General features: G+C 39.6%; 1 protein-coding gene across 1 annotated transcript in view; it reads right to left on the bottom strand.

Annotated features, from left to right (window-relative positions):
- Nucleotides 1-431: 431 nt before the first annotated feature.
- The window catches only part of CCDC68 (coiled-coil domain containing 68), a 41,129-nt gene continuing 17,502 nt past the window's right edge, over nucleotides 432-24,058 (bottom strand). Inside the window, exons 8-11 of the mRNA XM_045457283.1 lie at nucleotides 17,185-17,290; nucleotides 15,785-15,868; nucleotides 5,765-5,841; nucleotides 432-3,457 (exon numbers count right to left, since the gene is read on the bottom strand). Coding sequence (XP_045313239.1) covers nucleotides 3,400-3,457; nucleotides 5,765-5,841; nucleotides 15,785-15,868; nucleotides 17,185-17,290 — 325 coding nt within the window. The 3' untranslated portion in view covers nucleotides 432-3,399. The remainder of the gene's footprint in view (nucleotides 3,458-5,764; nucleotides 5,842-15,784; nucleotides 15,869-17,184; nucleotides 17,291-24,058) is intronic.

The raw sequence follows: 24,058 nt of genomic DNA on the forward strand, positions 1-24,058 counted from the left end.
ATTAATAGATTACTTTTTCCCATTAATTTGGATCCAAGAAAAAATTAGCAGAAAAATTCAGGGAGTCATCTGAATACCTGTTCACTAGCAAAACCAATCCATTGGTTATGGATTTTATTGTCATGAACAATCAAATAAAAATGGCTTAATTTACTTATGCATAATTATTTTATTTATTTTTTTTAAATGTTTATTTTTGAGAGACAGGCAGAGCACAAGCAGGAGAGGGGCAGAGAAGGAGGGAGACACAGAATCCAAAGCAGGCTCCAGGCTCTGAGCTGTCAGCACAGAGCCCGATGCGGGGCTCAGACTCAAGAACCATGGGATCATGACCTGAGCGGAAGTCAACACTTAATCGACTGAGCCACCCAGGCACCTCTACTTATACATCATAATTTTAATGTAAAAAGAAAAACAAAAAATAAACAAAATATGATATCAATTTCTTTATTGTAAACAATTATTCAAAAGATAGATGTATTACACCAATTATTTAAACGTTTCTCTTTGTTGTTGCTTGAACATTTCCTAATGGTAATTCGTAATGATATATGTAATCAAAGTGAAACTGTTTCTTTTCATTTCTACCTTCATATAGTCACTTCAAGGTCCACTTCAGGCCTTCTTATCTAATGTATTAATTAGTATAATTATAAGCACAATTATTTAGGCTAAAACTGAACTGGTATTTCTTTTCCTGTATTTCTCGCGTGATACTACTTTCAGATTAATACTTTTTATTCTCCATTGTAATTGTTTGTTTTATGGCTCAGAAATATTTATTCCAAAAACATTCCAAATGATAAAAGCTGAGACAGTAAAGATATAGGAAATAATCTATATATGACAAATAAATGATACTGCTGATGCTATTAAAAAGATATTTTTGTATTTGAAGAGTCCAGATCTTTTTACGCTGCTGAAACTGCTTGATCTTAGTCTCAGGAAATCCAAAGAACATTCCAAGGTGAACATGGAGGGCACATGAGCACCTCCTATCTGTATCACGTCCAGTGGTACTTTCCATGTTCAAAGATGTTATGCTAAGTGAAATAAGTCCTCCAGAGAAAGGCAGATACCATATGTTTTCACTCTTATGTGGATCCTGAGAAACTTAACAGAAGACCATGGGGGAGGGGAAGGGAAAAAAAAAGGTTAGAGAGGGAGAGAGCCAAAACATAAGAGACTCTTAAAACTGAGAACAAACTGAGGGTTGATGGGGGGTGGGAGGGAGGGGAAAGTGGGTGATGGGCATTAAGGAGGACACCTGTTGGGATGAGCACTGGGTGTTGTATGGAAACCAATTTGACAATAAATTTCATATTAAAAAAATAAATAAACAAAAAAACAAAACAAAAATGAGCAGAGTGAGACCTACATTAAATCCAGCAGTGTCTTCCTATTTTTGTCTTTAGAATACATTATTCTAATGGGAATCATTCTGGTTGTTAGGTCTGATCAATGGATCCGTTCCAAAATCTCGCATTTATTAACATCCAGCTTGGTGATTGAGGTGTACGAGGAACCTAAGTGATCACCAGGTGAAAAGTGAATTCACACACTACACTGCAAATGCTTGAAGCAGAATTCATGATCCCAATCACCCACAAATGTGCCTGAAAATACACTGCCCAAAAGTCTTCCATGTGGTATAAGGTCATGATAATGAATGTAAAATTAGAAGATTTTTAGCAAGTTGTTCTGAACTACGTTCTTATGAGGGTAGTCCAAGTAGGTGAAAGGCCAACTTATTGCAGGAAAATATTTACTTTATGAGTAAAAGTTCTTTCTGTCACTCACAGGATGGTGCAGATAGCCAACAAGGAAGCTGTTTCATTAAAGTAGCAAAAAGAAAAAGCATTTCTATAGTGTGGGAGTATCTCAGACCATCAAGCGAGCAGGTAGAAGGAATACTGACAGCCAAATCAAGAGGTCCAAATCCTCGCTCCATAGTAGCAGCAGGGAAAATTACTGGACCTCACAGCATCCACCCCTGTGAGATGGTAATAATAGTATGACTTGCTTTTCAGGTCTTTTGGGTAGATTAAAGCAATTAATACAGGTAAAGTACTTAGAATTGTTCCTGGCATCGGAGCCATGTCATAAATGCTATTAAATAACTACATCTGAAAAACCAGCAAGCAATAAAAACATGATTCACGAAATGCACACATACAGTTACGCAACATTTCAAGGATTACAGTACGTCAATGAAGTTATAAATGCGTCACTTAATCTCATTTGAATGTATTTTTAAATATTTCATAGATAATACTGATATTTCACATTCCACATTTGAAAGGCTTGAAGCAGCTTTCCTGAGAAAATGTTTGCAGTCGTACACCAGAGAGGATAATCAAAAGGCTTACAAGTAATTCACCCTTCAGCAGGGCTAAGTCTGCCCATTATTCATTTAGTTCAAGTGCCTTCTATCCTGTTAGCCCGTTTTCACTTCTACAAATTAGAGTCTGGTTTTCCTCATAGCAAGCACAAACTCACCTGTGATGAATGCCTGTATCAAAATGCAAGCACACTCTCACCAAGGCACTGGACATACGATGGATGGAGAATCTTCCCAGCTATAGACAGTAGCCACTGTTCCTCTTAACCCACAAAGCACGTATTTTTGTGAAGGTGTGAGCTGACGGCATTGTGTTCCTATTCTTTCCCCCAAATATTTTCTTAGCTAATACAATGAATCTTATAAAGAAAATTAGGCACCAGGTCAGAGTCACAAACTGCATTTCTTCATGCTTACGTGTGGGTTATCTTTCGCAACCAATTCTCAATCCCAGCTGAAGAACAATGGCTTCTGAGGTGCGGTAAGATGCCATGATTCTTAGCAATGGAGGGCTGCGTGGATTGGGGAATTAGCTAAAAAGAACCTACTTCTCCTGCCCATAATGCCATAGAGAATAACTCCCCTACTAACGATAGGTCAGGAGATGAATTTATAAATTCATATTAGGATATTTCTTGTTATTCAAAGTTAACTTTAAAATATATCATTTATTCACACACATGCACATACACTCTTCCATTTATACACATAAAACCACTATCAGAAGGTTATAGTCAACAACCTTAAACCACTCCCTTCAGCAAAAATCTGCAAAAAATATTCAGATTCTTTTTGAAGTTTAAAGCAAAATTCATCTTCCATCAAATGCCCCAGGTCTCTTCACCCATTCAGTAAGTTTTGAAGGAAGAGTTCCTTGCCTTGAATATACATTTGTTTGATTTTCTGGAGTGTCCTCTTCCTGCAGAGCCGTTGATGTATAATAAATCCCATTGAATACCGCCAGTGAGCCATTTTAACTTGCACATTTAGTCTGTGTTTCAAGGAATAAATAAGACCCACATAGTGATCTTTCTTATTGAGATCTTCAGCTAGTCAGCTCATTTCTGGAGCCTGATCAACATCAGATAGGGCGTAGTGCCTTCAGTCTTCAATTCACTATAGAAAAGATCAAATAATTATTGATAGAGAGCACATTAAACTTTAGTGATATAATTGGTGTATCACCACCATTTCCATCTCCACCACCGCTATACGACCAAATATGAACTAATTGCTTTAATCTAAGAGATCTGGTGGTTAATTGGTTGACTGACTAATTCCCCATGAGACATGATAGAATCACACTGTGGAAGCATCTAACTTATGTAAATTCAGCTAGTTGTAGAGGGACAAGAGTGAGGAAGAGTGAGGGGAAGTGAGAGAGAATTAGAGACTATACCTGCCATTCCATGCAGTGAAGGCATGCATTGGAGTGACCTGGAGACAGGAAACACGAATCAACCCTCCTGCCAGGATGTTTGAGTCCTGTGGGCTTCTCAAGTCTGAACTTCTCCCCTCACTGTGTGAATCCAGTATTTACAATATATACGTATGTATATATGTATGTACACACACACACACACACACACACGTTTGTATGTGCATTTTGTTGCTGTTTTTGTCTAAGAACATGACCCTGAATCTCCAGCAAACACCCTTTCTGGTGTTAACATCTATATGTTTTAATGCTCAAAGACACCACCTTGCTTTTTAGTATTTACTGAGAGATACAGAGTTATATTTTGTGGGTAATTAAAGAGATTTGCCTGGATTAATTTTTAAATGCATATGATTTTCCCCCTGAACAGCTACTTTTCTACTCCAATCTCTCCCTTGAGTTATAATTCCACTGCATATGGGTGAACCCAGAATTACCACATCATACTACCACTTACGTTCTCAAAGCAGCCAATTGGCCATATTTCATTTTGCAAACATGAGACCTACCAAGTCATAGAAAGAAAAGAAATCTTTAAAACTGAAAGATGTTTAACAATGAATTTACTACAACTAAAGAATTGGCCCTAGAAGTCATTCTTTCCAGCACATTCCCTCTGTACGGGCTAGAGTCTCTGCATTCAATACTGGAGTAGTTACAATAAAGAGACAAGCAGTTGATCTCTCCTTCACTCCACTCTGGCTGCGTTCCCTACGGGGTCAAAACAGCTGATGCCTCACCACCCCAAGGGGACTGGTATTTGGTAAGGGAACAAAAAAATCAATTGTCTTCCTTTTCCTTGGCAAGTCATGCTTGCTCTTCTGTTCTGGACTCTTCATTTCTTCCCCCACTGAAGTGACTACTTCTCTCACTGCTTCTGAAATGTGGGTATTTCACTTCCTCCTGTAATATTTCTGGGGCTTAATTTCTTTTCTTTATTGGAAGTTTCAGGGCTACTGGCCAAAAAGTGGATAACTTCGCATCAGGGGGACTGACAATTTTAGAAGAATCTATTCAGAATGGCTTCATCTCATCTCTCATTACATATATCATTAGCAAAGGGAAGCAAGGCTGCAGGGAGTTCTGCCAAGGGAGATGGACCCACCTGAATTCTTGGACTGATACTCATCACAGCGGGCCTGATTTTCTACCTCAGGCACTGAACAGAAGAGAGTTTCAGAAAACAGGCTTCTGCCCTAGAGGGATTAGACTGGGAAATTCAAAAGCTGCTAGAACAGGAAGTTTTTAATCACTTTTTAAATGATTCATGTAATTACAGACTATGTTTTCTTTTAAGTGATAATTTCATAGAGTATTATGGAAATAAGATTTGAGCCCAGAAGTCTTTTTTTTTTTCTTTTTTTACAACTTGTCACTTCAGATTCTGTCACCATTAGAAAGTGACTTTGATGGTTTCAACTACCGTTTTGATTGCTGTAGTGGGTCATTATCATTGCTTGATTCAGTCATTATTAGGCAGTTATTGAAGACTCTTGCCCTTAGCAATGCAGGAAATAAAGTGAAATACAAGGAACCATTCCTGCCTTCTTGACATTTACAATCTACCTGGTTTGAGATACAGTCATGGACATTTAAATAAATACAATTTATAATTAAAGTGTTCATCAATGCTACAGAAAACAGGAGTAACAGAAAACAAGGACAATAAGGAAGATGATGTGTACTGCTTGTAGAAAGAGTTGAAGCAGATACCTGGCTTGTTTTATGGCACAAAGCAAGAAAAGATATCTAAATTTATTCATTCATTTATTCAGTAAGTATTTATATGTTAGGCTTTGAGGATTCAATGCTGAACAAATAACACAGGTCCAGTTCTCAAGAACTGGGAAACAGACAGTAAACAAGTGATTACATAAGTATTAATAGATTGGAATATTTCTCAAGTGGGATAGATGCCAACATTCATGAATGAATGTTCAACAAAGCTGTGAAGGCAGATGGCAGTGGGGGAAGAAAAAACTTACCTTGTAGAGACACCCTTGGATACTGTTGTTCTAGGAGTTTCAGACCAAAGTGCCACCTTGGTTTTTAGTTCTTTATTCTAAAGTGAAAAAAAAAAAAAAAAAAGATTACATAGGTAGCACGTTGATTAGCCACATGCTTAATACTCTGATCAACCCACCACCTACATCACTCCTTGGCAGTAAGCTTGTTGTTTCAGTCACTCTATTAAAACACAGAATGTAGCCGGTTGAGAGTCACTATTATCTCTGAAATTACAAAAACATCTTGAAGACTGCATACTTTTCCAAGGGGTTAAAATAGAGTATTCTACATTAGCCTCTGAAATTCAACAGCTAAACTATGTTTGATTTTACAGTTTCTTTTATGTAGAAAGAGTTGCAAAGAACTTCACAAAATAACTTTATTAAAGAACCTTGTTAAAGACACCCACAATATTTATTACATGTTTGTCTTTCTTGTGCAATCTCTTGATTATAAACTCCATGAAAATAAGCACCATCTGTTCTTTACCATATAGTTCATGGCATTTTTAGCCTCAATTTTCTCACTGAAGCCTCCGTTTCTTGATCTCTATACTAGTGGTAAATAATACATGTCTTGCCTACCATGTTGAAGTCGTTGGAAGAAAAATCTCATATGATCATAATATTTTAAATCTGGAAACACTCTTATAATTCTGGGAGATAATGCAAAGGCTGATAATAAGGAAGGCAACAGTTTCATTTCTCAGGTACAAATCCTAGCACAGCCACTTGATAGCTTTGTGACCTCACTTAGTTTGCCTAACCTCTCTGAGCCCAATGTCCTCATCTGTAAAGTGGAATCATCGTTTTTTTCTTCGCAGGTTCTGAAATGAGATATTCAGTATGTACTGTGCCCAGTGTCTGGCACAGATTCTTAAGATTTAAGATTTTCGAGTCCAAGTGCCATTTTTATAACTAAAAACTGAGGTCCAAAGAGCTTAAGTGCCCAACGTCTTGTTCATGGCAGAACCAGGGTTCAAAGTCATGTCCTTCTGCTGCAGTGCCACTGTCTCCTCTACAGCATAGTCACACCAAGCACATTCATTCAACAGATCTGGAAAATGAGACTTAAAACAGCGAAGCATCATGCTCACGGTTGTCAGTTGGCTGCACTGGCAAGCCAGAGGTGTTTAAAGGATACACCAGTATAGTAGGGTCTGGGACTGAAGGGTGGCTCGGTGGGAGGTTGACAGGGGGTGCTATAGCGTTAAAAGAACAGGATTACACCAGCTCCAATACCTATTAGGAAACTAAGAAGTTAAAGTGTCATATAATTGAAGTTTAAAAGGTATTTCCTAAAAGTCCACCAGACGGTTTGGAGCAAGCCAACACGAAAATGCATGTTTTGGGGAAACATGTTAGAATTTTCATGGAAGCAAGAGGTTTAACAGTTATGCATGCCTAGCAAATGTCAAGACCTTTTCCAGGTGCTTTCCATATATCTATTCTTTGATAACTTTTATTCTTATGCATATTAAAGAAATAAGGCTGGCAAAACTCAAATTGTTTAGGTAACTTGTTTCTGATAACCCACACATTGTATATGCAGGACTCTGTTCAAATGTGCAAGCTTTATGCAATCCTGTGTGACTCCAAATCCTATGCTCTTTTCCCTGAAAGGTGTTCTTTTTCTGTAACCAGAAGAATTAGCTCAGCCTCCTTATATTACAAATAAGTAAATGGTGAGCCCCAGGAGACACAGAGATTCAATGATTTCTGAAGGGATTTCAGGTCTGATAAACATGACACAGAAGAAAGGAAACCGTCAGGAAATTAATCAAGAATTAATCTGCATCCATCCACCTATCCATCCATCTATCCAATTAGTTTCTGCCATGTCTATGGCACCAACCCATGGGCAGAGGGAATGTGAAGACGCACAAGAAAGCATGGATCTTCCTTTCCAGTATACAGTATACACAGCATGGTGGAAGTGATAAAACAAACATGTAAACATTAAAAAATAAAAAATAAAAAGTTCAGGAGATTCCCGAGGCAGTAGGTAATTAATCACTATGTAAAAGGTATAACAGAAATCAGTGAGCAGAATAATTTATGATATTTTCATACACAAGGAGATTTCAGCTGGACCTTGAAGGCAAAATGAAATGGCCTAGGTGGAAAAGAAGGGAGAAAAAGGTTCTTAAAGTGTGATCTTGGGATATCAGCAATATCAGCGTCACCTGAGAACTTACTAGAACTACCTACCCTCAATCTCCAATAAGACCTACTGAGAAACCCAGGGTAGCCAAGGAATGTGTTTTAAGAAGCTCACTTCTTAAAGTTTTAAGTGTTTATGTGTTTTAAGATGACTCTGATGTCTGTTCAAGTTTGAGAACCACTGGACTAAAGTGCTGGTTTTCAGTGTTGGTTGTATATTGGAATTATCTGGAGAGATTTAAAAACTAATGGATCTAGAGTCTCATCTGAGAGATTCTGTTTAACTTTGTTGCAGTCTGGGTTCAAGACTTTTCAAGACTCCATAGGTAATTCTAATGTGCTGCTAAGATGAAGAAACTAAGATAAAAACATAGAGGGAGGCAAACCATAAGAAACTCTTATACAGAGAACAAACAGAGGGTTGCTGGAGGAGTGGTAGGTGGGGGGATGGGCATTAAGGAGGGCGCTTGTTGCGATGAGCACTGGGTGTTATATGTAAGTGATGAATCACTAAATTCTACTCCTGAAATCATTATTACGCTACATGTTAACTGACTTGGATTTCGATAAAATTTAAAATAACTTTTAAAAAAGACGAAGAACCATTGAAGTAAGGAAAGCTGAGACAAGATGTGGATTTTGCCCCTTCACATCCCTCAGCATCTGTACTGCGTAATAACTAAAAAATGGAACAAAAGTCTTCACACACATTGATCATTCACTGTGACGTTTCAAGAGTCAAGCACTTAACTAAAGTCTCATGTAGGAAATGTACTTCAGATTTAATAAACTGATAATAAAGATGTTCCTTGTATAATGGAGGTAAAGCTAATATACACTCCAAACAAGTGTAGGCACATATCATTGACTAAGTACGTTGCTGAGAAAAACTCCTCTCTATACAATACTCTGCAAGTTAGGAAGCAATTCAAATCACATCATGATGACAACAAACACTAAAATAATCCAGGCTGGACAATTATGTAGAGATTACTGGGATTTTGTCCAAAACGAATTCCTAGTTTCTCAAGTTGCTGAGTACCAAACAGTACAAAAGCATAGGAGCTATCATTTTAGACTGTCTTTATTTTCATTTATCTCAACTTCCATGCTGATTTATTTCATTGGCTAGATTTAGATACTTATTTTTGATTCATGGGCTTTCATAGTTTTTCCTTTAATTAGGACAGCCATATCCACGAGTTTTATTACATCGTTACTTTACAAAACTACAAATCAATGACCAGAATATGTCTGCTTTTTTATGACTCTATCCAAGGATAGTTTATTGACATGATTTTACAAGAGAGCCTAATTTTTTGCATACTTTCTACCAACACATTCTTGTTAAATTAAATGTTAGGGATGATGATGGTTATATAAAATAAGATAATCTTCAATGTTTAGAAAATGGTATAATTTCTGAAGACACATTTCCCTATCAGCAGGTCATTAGTGAGGAAGCTAAAAATGCATGAAATGCATGAAATGCATGAAATGTGAGAGGAATGTCAGAGCTGAAGATTAAGATGATAAAGATATCATACAAAAGTAGAAAGAAACATAATTTTGGTAGAGTTAAGCAGAAATTTTCCAGTGATATTAAAAAATTTTTTTAAACCTTAAAGCTTTTTAATATTTATTTATTTATTTTGAGAGAGAGACAGAGAGAGAGAGCGCAAGCAGAAAGGAGCAGAAAGAGAGAGAGAGGGAGAGAGAGAATCCTATGCAGGCTCTGTCCTTTAAGCACAGAGCCCAATGAGGGGCACAATCCCATGAACCATGAGATCATGACCTGAGCCGAAATCAAGAGTCTGATGCTTAACTTACTGAGCCACTCAGACACCCCAAAGATTGTTTTTTTAAAGAATAGAGTTATATGAGTGTATATATCTCCCTTGCAGAGAGGGGGGGAATACCCTGCTAGAACAGAAAGAATGTCACAGAAAAAAGTATTTGTTACCAAAAAAAGTATTTGTGGGGCGCCTGGGTGGCGCAGTCGGTTAAGCGTCCGACTTCAGCCAGGTCACGATCTCGCGGTCCGTGAGTTCGAGCCCCGCGTCGGGCTCTGGGCTGATGGCTCAGAGCCTGGAGCCTGTTTCCGATTCTGTGTCTCCCTCTCTCTCTGCCCCTCCCCCGTTCATGCTCTGTCTCTCTCTGTCCCAAAAATAAATAAACGTTGAAAAAAAAAAATTAAAAAAAAAAAAAAAGTATTTGTTACCATGACTCAAAAAACTGGAAAATGGAAATCATTTTAATATAAGAAATGTGACCATGACTAAAATAAATGTAAAAGGTATGGCAAATTTAATGACTTCATTTCTAAACACATAATGTATGTACACACATATATTTCACACATTAATATAAGCACATGCACATACATACCCCCTGAGCACACACTTAATTTAATCACTCAGATAAACAGATTTTGTGGTGGTGATGGGGGGAGGGGAGCAGGTGCTTCCAAGGCAAGAAGACTCCAATGCAGCAAAGTGACGTTGAATGAGTTTCTTAACTTCTCTGAATCTCAGTTTAATCAGTTATGAAATGTAGTAATAACTTTCTCCCAGAGTAGTTTTGAGGATTAAATAAAATGAAGCATGTAAGCATGCCTAAAAAGAGATGAATGCTTCTGGTATGGATGAGAAAACTATGCTGTCTGTGCGGTTTAGACTGGTGATGTGCTTACACAGGTTGTTCAAGCTCAGGTGACCACTTTTTATAAATGGAATCAATTCATCCTGTTATATAATGGATTCTAAAATAGGCAGCGGTCTTAAATTTGCAGTGAAAGCCAGCCTACCCCTGCATATATCATCCCAGTTAAGAACTTCATAATAATCACTGACTAGGACCAGACCAGAAATAGGCTAACCATGGCTCAAGCACTCACTAAATTCAAGTATGTGGTCAAATATCACAGGTCCAGAGATGCTTTTCCTGATTCCCATCACTCTCTAACATATTGTCATATTCTACACTTTTCAGAACACTTATTCTCCCCAATTGTTTATTTACTTGTTTGTGTGTTATTATCTGTATTTTTTTTTAACGTTCATTTATTTTTGAGACAGAGAGAGACAGAGCACGAATGGGGGAGGGGCAGAGAAAGAGGGAGACACAGAATCTGAAACAGGCTCCAGCCTCCGAGCTGTCAGCACAGAGCCCGACGCAGGGCTCGAACTCACGGACCGCGAGATCGTGACCTGAGCCGAAGTCGGCCGCTCAAACGACTGAGCCACCCAGGCGCCCCGATTATCTGTATTTTCAAATAAAGTATAAGCTAGATGAGGTCAGGGACAGTCTGTTCTGTGCATTACCCATATACTCAACATTTGAAACATTTCCTGGTACATCATAAAGACACATAACTATTTGATGGATAAATTAAATTCATGTGGTTTGGACTTTATAAAGCTGAAGTGGTTACTGTAAAATTCCTTGCTGTGAAGGAAAAGATTTATCTACAGAAGATAATATTGAGAATATATAAAGACATTCATCCAATAGTGCCATAGTTTGAAGCCTTTTTGTAAAAGAAAACTTTAATATATAGTGGCTTGAATCAAGCTATCTACAGAGAATCTGAGACAGTATTGAGAGGTGCTTTCACATCACTGCAAAGAGTCTGTGGCCTACCAAGAAGTTTCCACGAGGGGAACAAATCTGTTGCTTTCTCATATCATACCAAGTGGCTAATCAGCAATTATTTGCTGAATTTTTGAGAAAATAGAAACATAGTACATGGGAAACAAATACATTGTTCTGGTAGTACCACTGATACCTTGATCCTGTGATGACAGCTGGCACTTCATTACGTCTGACCCAGAACCCAGAACCACAATGCAGTGAAAGCCCAGAGACAGGTAGTCTCTCCAATTAAAATGTATTACCAAAGTGCAGCGAGTAAAGCAAGAGGGCACTGGAGCCAAAACAGGCAGATACACCATTGGAACAGATTTCCAACATGAAAGTTCAGTCTAGGATAAAAGGCATTTCAAATGCATGAAAGAAGCCCAGACTTCTCAGTAAAGTGAGACGACTAAAAAGTTAGATCCCTACCTCACACCAAACTTCATGAATTACATGTAAACTTGGATTTAAATGAGATTCCCAGTCCAAAATGGGAATCTGAGAACATGTGTTTATCATCTCCCCCTTCTTATATTTTATTAAAATAATAAATCGGGGCGCCTGGGTGGTGCAGTCGGTTAAGCGTCCGACTTCAGCCAGGTCACGATCTCGCGGTCCGTGAGTTTGAGCCCCGCGTCAGGCTCTGGGCTGATGGCTCAGAGCCTGGAGCCTGTTTCCGATTCTGTGTCTCCCTCTCTCTCTGCCCCTCCCCCGTTCGTGCTCTGTCTCTCTCTGTCCCAAAAATAAATAAATGTTGAAAAAAAAATTAAAAAAAAAAAAAAGAAAAAAGAAAAAAGAAAAGAAAATAATAACAAATGATTTCTATGTATTAAAATCCCTTAGTAATAGAGAGGGGGGAAAAGACTATCAGCAGATTGGAAATATGAGGACTGAAGGACTGTTGACTGCCAGAGCAGAGGCAGCTGCAGGTGGGCCTGTGGCCACTGAGGGAGATGACTGATCCTGCAGAAACCTAGAAGTCAGAGAACACGTTATCAAAAACCTTAAAAATGGATATACTCTGAGTTACCAATTCCGCTTCTAAAAATTTATCTTAAGGAAGGAAGTAAATATATAAATGATTAGTGATCTTTGTATAAAGATGTTAAATTCAGTGTTGTTTACAAAAGCAATACTGAGGGGTGCCTGGGTGGCTCCATTGGTTAAGCGTTCGACTTCTGCTCAGGTCATGATTTTGCAGTTCATGAGTTCAAGCCCCACATCGGGCTCTGTGCTGACAGTTTGGAACCTGGAGACTGCTTCAGATTCTGTGTCTCCCTCTCTCTCTTCCCCTCCCTGCTCATGCTCTCTCTCTCTCAAAAATAAATAAACATTAAAAAAATTCAAAACCAAACAAAACAACAAAAACCCCACAAATGTTAATACTGAAAAACAATCTAAGGTCCAACAATAAGGACTGAGTTAATTAAATTATTGTAGATCAATATAGTGGCCATTTAAAGATAATACAAATGAAATCTGTTTGGTAAGCATAGACTTCTTGATATGTTGCAATATAGAGAAAAAGACTCCTTGGCATGGTCTCTTCTTACTTTTCCAATGTCATTCCATGCTATTACATACCACTCTCGGATTAGAAGCAATCACAATGGCTCCCTGTCCTTCTGCCTGACCTGCCCTACCACCCAGTTTTCCACTAAGCTCAGATTAAAACTCATTTTCTTAGAGAGCTTGTTCCCACCCACCAATCTAAATCTTCTATCCAGGTGTTTTCTCTCAGAATATCTTGTTCTTTTCTGGCAGAATGCTTCCAAAATATTGCAAGTTACGTGTTCATTTATGTGTCTCCCTCTCTAGGCAGTAAAGTCCAGAGTGTAGGGCTCACTTATGTCTATTTTATTCAATATTGTTTTCCCTACCTTAGCATCTACATCATAGTAGCCACTCAATACGTACTTATAGAATTAACTACAAGATTGATGATGTGAGCAAATGAGTGAAATGAATAAAAGCTTAAAAATACAATGAAATAGGGGCTCCTGGGTGGCTCAGTTGGTTACGTGTACGACTTCAGCTCGGATCATGATCTCACAGTTCATGAGTTGGAGCCCTGTATCAGGCTCTCTGCTGTCAGCACAGAGCCTGCTTCGGATCCTCTGTCCCCATCTCTCCCCACACCTCCCTGTCTACCTCTCTCCCCCTCGAAAATAAATAAACATTTAAAATAAATTAAATAAATTAAATGAATAAAAATACAGTGATATAGACATATTATGCCATAAATAGTCTATATGTTTAATACCTATGCACACATATGTACCAGCCACATAAGAGTCCTATAGAAAAACAAATATACACAACTGTGCTGACTCATGGATGGCAGGTTTGCATAATTTTCTTATTATATTTGGCTATCCATATTTCTTAATTTATATAGAAACGAATGACTATATATTAGTTACATACAAATCATAAAAGAAAAAATATTCTCTCAAGTAACATTTGCCAAATGTTTGCCAAAAGTACACAAAGCTGTGAGGAAATACCCTTAGATACCTTTCTTGGGAGGAAGAGGCTCTAAGGGATATGAATCCCATCCTCTGAGGCCCCTTGAAACTGACCAGCCGTTACTGGGCACTGGAGGGGAAACCAGTTTTGAGCCAATTATTCCAGAAAAATCGTTGCATTTTTCAGCTGCACAGAGATGCAAGTATTTTTATCAACCAGTCACGTGTAACCTAAAGAAGGTGAAAATCTAAGAAAAGCCCAAGGCTTCGAGGCCCCAACCACCAGGACAGAGAGAACAGTGGTCCTCTGGGAAGGTCGACATGGCAAAACACGGCAATGGTTACAAAAGTAAAGATGTAAACATATTTATGGCCTCTTCGCATTATTATGATTTGTTTGGGGAAAGCAGAAAGAACACGGTGGTGCGAGAAACGGTGTGGCAGTGTGGTGGGAGTATGGTGGTGCGGCTCCTCCCTGGGCTACCCTGTGGGGGGAAAAAGCCCCCAGAGAGGAGGAGAAATCTAGTGGAAGTCAGAGCATCTCTGTGTTCCTTGGGACAGGAGTGCATGGCAGGAAGTCGAAACACAGAAGAATGAAGTAGAAAAGCTGACCCGTCCAGGCGGCGAATGATGAGTCTCTGACAGAGAAGGAAGCGGTGGCCCTGAGCACCGGCTGGAGCCCAGGTGGACGCAGCTGTGGCATCTTGGGCACTCCAGCCACCCCTGTGTGGGCTTTGCGGCACTTGCTGGGAGGTGGGGCACAGCCGAGCCTGGGTCTGTAGCCGAAAGTCTATAAAGGGCTTCCCTAGTGAAGCGGAGATGAGCGGGCGGGAAGAAAAGCACGTTTCTGATGGTAAATTATGAAGCGTTATGCTAGGCTTCAGGTTTCAAAACACTGAAAAATAAGAAAATTACAACAGGCTTCTTGAAGTGGGTGAGCCCTGATGCAAAGGGCGGAAGCCGCGATCGATGTGAAAGATAAATGAGGAGGAAAGAGAGGAGCACCTGGGTGGCTCAGTCGGTTAAGCGTCCGACGTTGGCTCAGGTCAAGATCTTGTGGTTTGTGAGTTCGAGCCCCACCTCAGGCTCTGCGCTGACAGCCTGGAGCCCGCTTTGGATTCGCGTCTCCCTCTCTCTACCCATTGCCTGCTCACACTCTGTTTCTCTCTCTCAAAAGTAAGTAAACATTAAAAAAAAATTAAAAAAAGAGGAGAAAAAAGGACATATCAGGGCAGGAAAGAGACAAAGATATAAGACAGCAAAGCCAGCTACCTGGCTGGGTCTGAATTCACACAAGGTGGTCTCGACCAGGCTTCTAATTCACGTCCACATGTTACTTTGTATCTCCCCAATATAGCAAGCATTCTGGAATATTTGGGTGAGCTTTCCACAGTTATTTAATAGTATTTAATGTTATAAAATAATGTTTAATACTTTAATGTTATTAAGAGTACCTCTCCCACAAATCTTTAATTTCTTATGCATAGAAGACACACATCTACCCACACTCACAAAAAGACGCTCATATATACACACAGACACAAGTACACTCACACAGAGATACTCAGGCACAATGACACACACACCCGTGCACACACAGACTCACTGTGTCACAGTGGCACACGAGCACACACGACACATCCACACACAGGCTCATGGAGACACCGAGAACCCACACACACACTCACCCGCAATCAATCATACTGAAATATACATCACATTCCCTCCTTACCTGGGCTTCAAGTATGTTAACTTTTTCTTTCAGATTTTCAATCCTTTTATCTTGTTCTTTCAAATTAGTTTTTAATCCTTCCATCTAAGAATTAGGAAACACAATTGGAAGAATCTCGTCAGACAACAGGGAAGTTACTTAAGTCAGAAATTGCACAGGTTTTTAGGGTCAACTGACGCCCATCAAGTTAAAAAATTAAATCCCAAAGCATTAGCGGGCTCAGCAGGTTGCAGGAAATAGCAGGGCACATTGGCACCTGGGGAGGAGAGCACGTGGGCAGTCCTATTAAACACTGTCATCTTTGGAAAACCTGTTTAAACCGAATCCAGCGGGCACGCATCCTGTGGGAAGCAGCTTTGGCCATCACTGTCTCCACCGCATAACGTTTTCCTACTGAGGGTACAGAGGTGGGTGGCCGTCACACAAGGTGTGTGCCTGGCACGGGGAAGCTCCCTGAGGCAGAGATCTGGTCAGCCTGCGGCATCACGAGCTGAGCCTGCTTTGCTTGGGAAGAAAAGCATCTGCCAAGAAACAATGAGGAACTGGGGAGGTGGGGTATGAAGACCAGAACAGAGCGGGAAGAGAAGAAACCCAGGGGTTCTAAGGCTGATTCCGCCACTGTCATTTCTGTCACTGAACTACTCTGAGCCTCAGTTTTCTCATCTGGAAAATGAGAATCTGGGATACCCTCTAAGTCCCTCCGGGCTCTCAAGTGCCATGACTCAATTCTCTGCGCTTTTGGTGAGATCCTAACCAAATGTTTTATTTGTGTCGGGGTGGTATGAGAGGCATTTGGAAGGATTCCTTTTGGAAACAAATATTAGGTAGTAAAAAATGATGGAAGGTCTAATTTTAAGTCTAAAGCAGAGCCCTCAAACCAGATCAATAGATATCTTGAAATAAACTGGATGCGTACACAATCCACCGTCCATCTGGCTGCTACCGCAATTACCTCTTCTCTTTCACCTGCCAGGACGTTTCCAGAGAAGAATGGCCAGGCTACACCCCTGTCCCCACACACCTACTAAGTAAATTTGCTATTTATGAGGTTATAAAAACAGATCATCGTGTCCTCAGAAAGGGCTGAAGCTTCTAACCTCCAAAATCGTCTAAAAAAACAGTGTACATTCTCCGGCTCAGAACCCCTTTTAAAAAATCATGGAAACAACTAAAGAGCAGTTAAACACAATTTCCCAGATATCTTCATTGAGAACGCTACAGGTGTTGACATAGAGACAAAAGAAGGCATTGAACACAGGGTCATGCTGCCTGGGAATAAAAAGGAAATGTCAGCGGGGAGAAGAATCTCACTGCTTGTAAGGTCCAGACAAGCTGCCTGTATTCGGTCTTCGCACTGTAAACATCCCATCTACCAGAGAAACACACTTGATTAATCTGACCTCCTGGATGACGCTGCGCAGGTTCTGATGTTGGGAATGAATCACAAACTGCAGATGAGAGGTCTGCTCCTGGAGAAGGGCAATCTCCATTTGAAGATCGTGGCAACTGGAAACACAAAAGGAAAAAGAAAGAGATTTGCTGAAGCATGGAGCAGCTCATTTTTACAGCTAAGCTGCCAGGCTGTCCTCACACACGACCCTGTTACTGGGCATCGTGGGGAAAGACGCTGGGGGCCCCATATGCCACACAAGACACTGAAGATAAACAGCCACAAAGCGGTCTCTGATGAGCTCAGACACGAACTTGAATGAGAATATCCATTCATGTCAACAACTCCCTCCTGGCCATCTGTGACTTCCCTCCCTCCAGGAGGTAGTTGAGTCAACCTGTACTGAGCCAGATGAAGCGCTCACATATCTAACCTGTCGTGGCTATGAGCACCCACAGATCTAGAACTCAGTGGGATGCACAGATAATTATGTAAGGATAGCAGGGCTAGAATATGGGGGGCCAGGAATGCAGACTTTATATACAATGAGAAACCAATTTCTAATGATACACAGTTGGTGTGTGTTGTGGATTGACTGTGTTTGTCTTTTATTATTATCATCATCATTACTACTATTATTATTTCGGCTTCCTACTTTGGGTATTCTACCACCTATAAATAGAGCATAAAAAAAGGAAATTAAATTCCAGCTAATATTTTGAGTCCACATCAAGCATTGTGAAAAAAAGATGGATGATGTTTGAATTTAGATTATTCATACTTTTCCAAAACTCCACTGGAAGTGGAACTGATTATACAGCTTTTGACTTGCCAATATTTTCTTCTTGCCAATATTATTTTAGTTTTGAGGCAGCATGCATTGTGGCCAGGTCACCAAGCTTGGAAGCATTGTGACAGTCACATAGCAGACGGAATAATCCCTACTTTCATTACTTTACAGGAATATACTTAAAGAGGTAAGTGAATATGCTTTGGGAAAATAAGCTTTTACACAGTAATATATTAATTTTTGTAGCTATTAAGGTTTTATAGTTAGTAGCCACCACCAGTGAAATTGCAATTCTGATTTTTATAGCCTCTACAAACATTGCAAAGGTCATGGACATTCATGTGACACTACAGAACATATTCTCATTTGAAAAAAAAAAAGAGAGTTTCATTTTGTTTCACATCATGTACTAAAACATTGCTTCTCAAACTTAATATGCATTGGAGGATCTTGTTAAATCATGAGGGAATCTTGTTAAAATGCACATCTGATCCAGCAGGCTGGGGTCGGGCTTGGGATTCTGCTTTTTCAATAGGCTCCAGGTTGTTGCCAATGAGTCTGCCTGCCCATGAACCACTGAGGTTGGCTCGATATCTCCTACTGTATAATATACTCTCTCAAAGCCAAGTAACTTGCAGGCAACTTGTAATACTTAAGACAGTCTTTTAATTGTTCCCCTGTTTTGGTTTTGCATGAGAGAGCTTTAAAAATAGTTTGTTTCACTGCAGAAAAAATTAATTTCTATAAAACTACAGAAGTTCTTGCATAAGTACCAATATTATATAATGTTAGTCGTTACTCTTTACTTATCCTATGGAATTAAATAATATATGCTATAAAAATACCATGCAATTACACAAAATATATGTAAAATGTAGTTCATTATTGTTCACAGCATAAAAATTGGAACGCTAAATGTTCATCAATAGAAGACTAATAAAACAAATTATGCTAGATCCATGCCATTTTTATTTCACATATACATATATGTTACAGAGATAGGCCAATAGACTTGACTTATATCAAAGATGATTCTGCAGAATTTTATAAAAAGGATGGTCTTTTCAACAAATGAAGAGACAACTTCAGTTGTTCTGAGACAACTCTACATTCATATTAAAAAAAAAAAAGAAAATCCCGACCTCACCTCATAAGAAAAATAAATTCCATGTAGATTGTAAATAAGCTGGAGACCCCAAAGACCTTTAGAATATAATATAGAAGAACACCTTCATGAATCTGCAATAGGCAAAGGTTTTTTAAAATAGCACTCAAGACAGTATTAGCCACGAAGTTAATTTTGACTAGACGAAAATGAAAATCTTCTAATCATCAAATGAGAGGGTAGAGGATAGCCTCAGAATATTGAACTGAAATGACTAATAAAGGCACTGTACTCGGGATCTATAAGGACCACATCTACCCATAAACAAGACAGATACCCCAGTAGAAAAATTAGAAAGGGACTTGAAGAGGCACTGCCCAAAAAAGAGGAGTTTAGGACATATGGGGCAGAGAAGGCAGACAAAGGTCTGCCCAACAGCTGGTGCTAAGACTCGAAACTGCTCCGGTGAAGAGGGAAAACAGAGAGAAGAAGAAGGAAGGAGGAGTCACTCAGGACTTCCTGGGAAATAGCGAGAAAGAACTCAGGATTCCTTACAGAGGCAGGCTGGCTTTGAATATCTATAAACTGTCCACAAACCCATAAGAAAATTAAAAAATAAAATATAAACTTGTAAAAATGTTGAAGACCAGTATTCAAAATGGTCTCATTGTGTCCTTCGATGACCCAGAACTCAGACCAAAGGGGAAAAAACGATGGTTTTAGAAGATGGGGCGGGGTGGACCTCATGCTCCTCAAAATATGAAGCTCAGGAAATTTCTCCACCTATTCCACGATGGCGTTACCATAGAAGTCACTGTAGATAAATAAAAGTCTGAAAGAGGTCTCAAGGTGGAAGAAAATATTTCTAGCAGCATTCTTGAAAACACAGGGCTTTCATTTCAGGCTTATCTGTATTAATACATAGAACAGGGACTAATATAAATCAGAGAAATTCTCTCTTAGGATTGTCCAATAAATATGAAACCTAGTCACCCACTTAAGGTCTTTAAGTGTGGGAATATACTGAAATCAGCTGCCATTTGAGCTCCCTTTAATCTCCGCTCTTTATCTTTCAGTGAAAGCCCTCAACCTTAATAAAGAGGTACTAACGCAAAACAGCAGGAAGAAAACATTACAAAGGCCAGGCCTAGAAAAGGATACCAAGCCCTAACAAATATCTGATTCACGCTCTGCCTCCCAGTGTCTCAATATAAATATAAAGTAAAGGCTGAAATTAAAATACCTTTGAAAAACTTACACTGGGAAGATGCAGGTGTATTTTTCCCTACTCTTCCCACTGAGTACAACCAAAAACACAAGACGACTCTGGAAGGTGGAGAAGAAGGCAGATCAGCTCAAGACCTGAGAATCCAAGGAACAACACAATGCTGAGTTCTTTGGGTTTTCTTTTTGCCTCATATATCCCAGACTCGGAGCTGAAAAAATCTGCAGCCTGGAAATGCCAATGGGAGCAGACAAAAAATGCCCCATCTACAAGAGAGGAAAAGCTTGGCCCTATCCTTTTGAGGAAGGGAATTGGGAATCCTCTCTGCATTCAGAGCACCAATCCTATCTTTAACTTGCAGAAATGTAAAAACGAATGGCTTAGCCTTTAGTAATATGGGACCATTATAGCATAAGTACTTGGCGAGAAGCAAACCCTCAATCGCTTTGATTACCAATGTCTGCCAGTCACTTGGCCAAAGGAAATTGAATTAATGGAGAATTGTCTCCAGTGTGTCCATTCATCAGGATACTTTATTTTTTATTTTATTTTATTTTTTCAACGTTTATTTATTTTTGGGACAGAGAGAGACAGAGCATGAACGGGGGAGGGGCAGAGAGAGAGGGAGACACAGAATCGGAAACAAGCTCCAGGCTCTGAGCCATCAGCCCAGAGCCCGACGCGGGGCTCGAACTCACGGACCGCGAGATCGTGACCTGGCTGAAGTCGGACGCTTAACCGACTGCGTCACCCAGGCACCCCTCATCAGGATACTTTAAAACCTATCTTAGGGTTAACTTACACCATCAGAGGGCAACATTATTCAACCGCATTGCCCTCTACTCCAAACTTAAAATGGCTTTGACTGAATTGTTTTCTGACATCATGTTATTCTTTTGTAGAGGATTTTTCTGAGGTACATCTCCTGTGTTTCTCAAAAGGATAACTCTAAAATGGACCTTTGTTATATCACAAGGCAGAGGGACAGGTTGGAAAACTGCCTTCTGCTCATAGACACACAGGGAATTAGGAAACCAGTCCAAGGGAAAGTCTCCAGAGGTCTCCAGAAATGAAAGAAGGTCAAATATCCTCTATAGCAAAACGAGAACAGACTGCTCTAATAATTCTAGAACCCAAGCTCCCTAGAGGCTGTGTAATCGCTTCACCAGTTAGTAACTCTGCTCTCTCCCTAAAAAGCTAAGAATGGATTAAATTAAATAAGGTACCTGGGGTTATTCTATCTGTCAACAGCAAAACATAATACATGTGGTGGTTTATTAGTGATGGTAGTAGAAATATGGACTCAACCTTGTTTTTAATGAGATGCTTCTGCCAAATCTCTTAACTCTCATTAAAAGTAACTGTAAGGGTTAGCATAAGGTATTATAATTATATGTTCATATCCATATACAAAAAAACTGTCACTTTCTCCTGAATTATAAATACCTAAAAGTCATCTTCTTTAGAGATGCTTTTAAAAATTTTTTTTATTAAAAAAAGTTTTTTAACATTTATTCATTTTAGAGAGAGAGAAAGCGAGCATAAGTGGGAAAGGGGCAGAGAGAGAGGGAGACACAGAATCTGAAGAAGGCTCCAGGTTCTGAGCTGTCAGCACATAGCTTGACGCGGGGCTCGAACCCACAAACTGTAAGATCACAACCCGAGCCGAATTGGGACGCTTAACAGACTAAGCTACCCAGGCACCCTGAGATGCTTTTTAATATTAAAAATACCAAGTTAGAACATAATGAATCTTTTCATCAAAATGGCAGAAAGTCATGGCACCCGTCAAACCCATCCTGCCTAAGGAAAATTTAATCACCCATACCCCCCTGCTCAGAGGAGCTACCACAGGCTATTTTGGGGGTAAGGGAGGACCACCCGTAGGCCCGGGAGTTGGTGCCTGCCAAAAGGCCATTGGTTAGGGGCACCTGGGTGGCTCAGTCAGTTGAGCTTCCGACTTCCACTCAGGTCATGATCTCACAGTTCGTGGCTTCAAGCCCTGCATCGGGCTCTGCACTGACCGCTTGCTCAGAGCCTGGAGCCTGATTCGGATTCTGTGTCTCCTTCTCTCTCTGCCCCTCCCCTGCTCATGCTTTGTCTCACTGTTTCTCAAAAATAGATAAATATGAAAAAAAATTTTTTTAAAAAGCCATTGGTTAGATGACAACATAGGGGATGGTTAACATGAGCGATCTGCCCAGCAGGAAGTAGTATTAGGCTGGCAGACTCTTTCCTCTGCAATGTGAAAGGAAACTACAGAGAATACAAGCCAGCTGGAGAAAACCACTGAGAAAAGTTAATAAATCATACAGGAAAAACAAAGAGCGAGGAAGAATGAAACTGTAGAACACCCATGACTGAATAGGAGCAACAAAATAATCTGGTTTTTAAAAACAGAGTTGGTGCTGATGTGTGGTCCTCCTGTCTTCCCAAGAGATGCATCTTCTTTATGGCCATATCTATCCAATCTTCACCTAACAGAAATCCTCTTATTTGTGGTAGCTTAACCAAGTCTCTATTGCTTTAACCAAAAGCATCTGACACCTACTGATTTCACTTTCTTGTCATTTAGCAGAGTGAATACCTCTACACACAGACAAAGTAATAAGGAAGATAAATATTCGTGATGCCTACACTCTATGAAAATTGCATAAGCTTGGATGTTCAAACACCTCTCTAGAAACACAAAACATCCATTTCCCTCAAGATATTTCCCTCAAAACCTCCCTAAGAGCTTTCTGAGAATTCCTTATAACAACTGCTCATATATAATAGAACAGAAAGAATAGCTCCGTTTGGTTTTCAAAATGGTTACACTTTTGGTTCAAAGGCTGACAAAAACCCTATTGTCAATAAAAATCATTTTTAAAGAAAAAATATCAAACTCAGGCTGTCTGAACTCTTAATGGAAAGCACACAGTACCAGCCAGCAGTCCTGCCACACGGAAAAACTCTCGCAGAAAAAAAAAAAAGATACTCCGCAGATTTACTTAGAATTATGAGTATACGTCATTCTGCAGACCTATGGATGTCTTCCACAGTATTTCCTTCATTCTCTACGAGATGCGCAGTGCTGTACTTACTCTCTTAGAAAGTCCCCTGCTGGGGCTCTGTGCCTGTACACAAAGAATATGTGTAAATTAATATCAGCGGTATTCCAGTAGGTTCTGAATACATATGTGCAATTGCCAGGGTCAGCTCAGATCTGGACTTTGGCATATGTGGTCCAATACATGGATATGAGCCAGACAGAAGGCAGAAGTTTATGAAAGATGAGAAGAGAAAGACAGTTAATTGGAAAGGAAAGAGAAAGAGAAAAAAAAAAAAAAAACAAACAAACAAACCAAAGACAGAGAGAAAGAGAGAGATCTTTGAGTATATATTATTGAATAAATGAAATAAAACTTTGTACATTCTGAGGTTCATAAAAATGCCTGATATCCTAAGAAGCAACAGTTCCAGATGGGTGAAATAAGACCTTGAAATAGACTTGACTTTGAACCTTATATTAGAACATATAACGACAGTGGCAGGTTTAGAATTAAAAAGGGAGGGGAGGGGAGGGGAGGGGAGGGAAGGGAACGGAAAGGAAGGGAAAGGAAGGGAAGGGAAGGGAAAGGGAAGGGAAGGAAAAAAGTGTGAGGAAATTTTATAGGTAATCAGTTATCACACACATGATGTTCCAGAGGATTTTTTTAACAGCAGTGAAATAATGCAGCAGCTGGGTGATACCCATGCTCCACGTCACCCCCATACTAAGG

The sequence above is a fragment of the Leopardus geoffroyi genome, chromosome D3 (assembly GCF_018350155.1).
Source record: "Leopardus geoffroyi isolate Oge1 chromosome D3, O.geoffroyi_Oge1_pat1.0, whole genome shotgun sequence".
NCBI lineage: Eukaryota > Metazoa > Chordata > Mammalia > Carnivora > Felidae > Leopardus > Leopardus geoffroyi.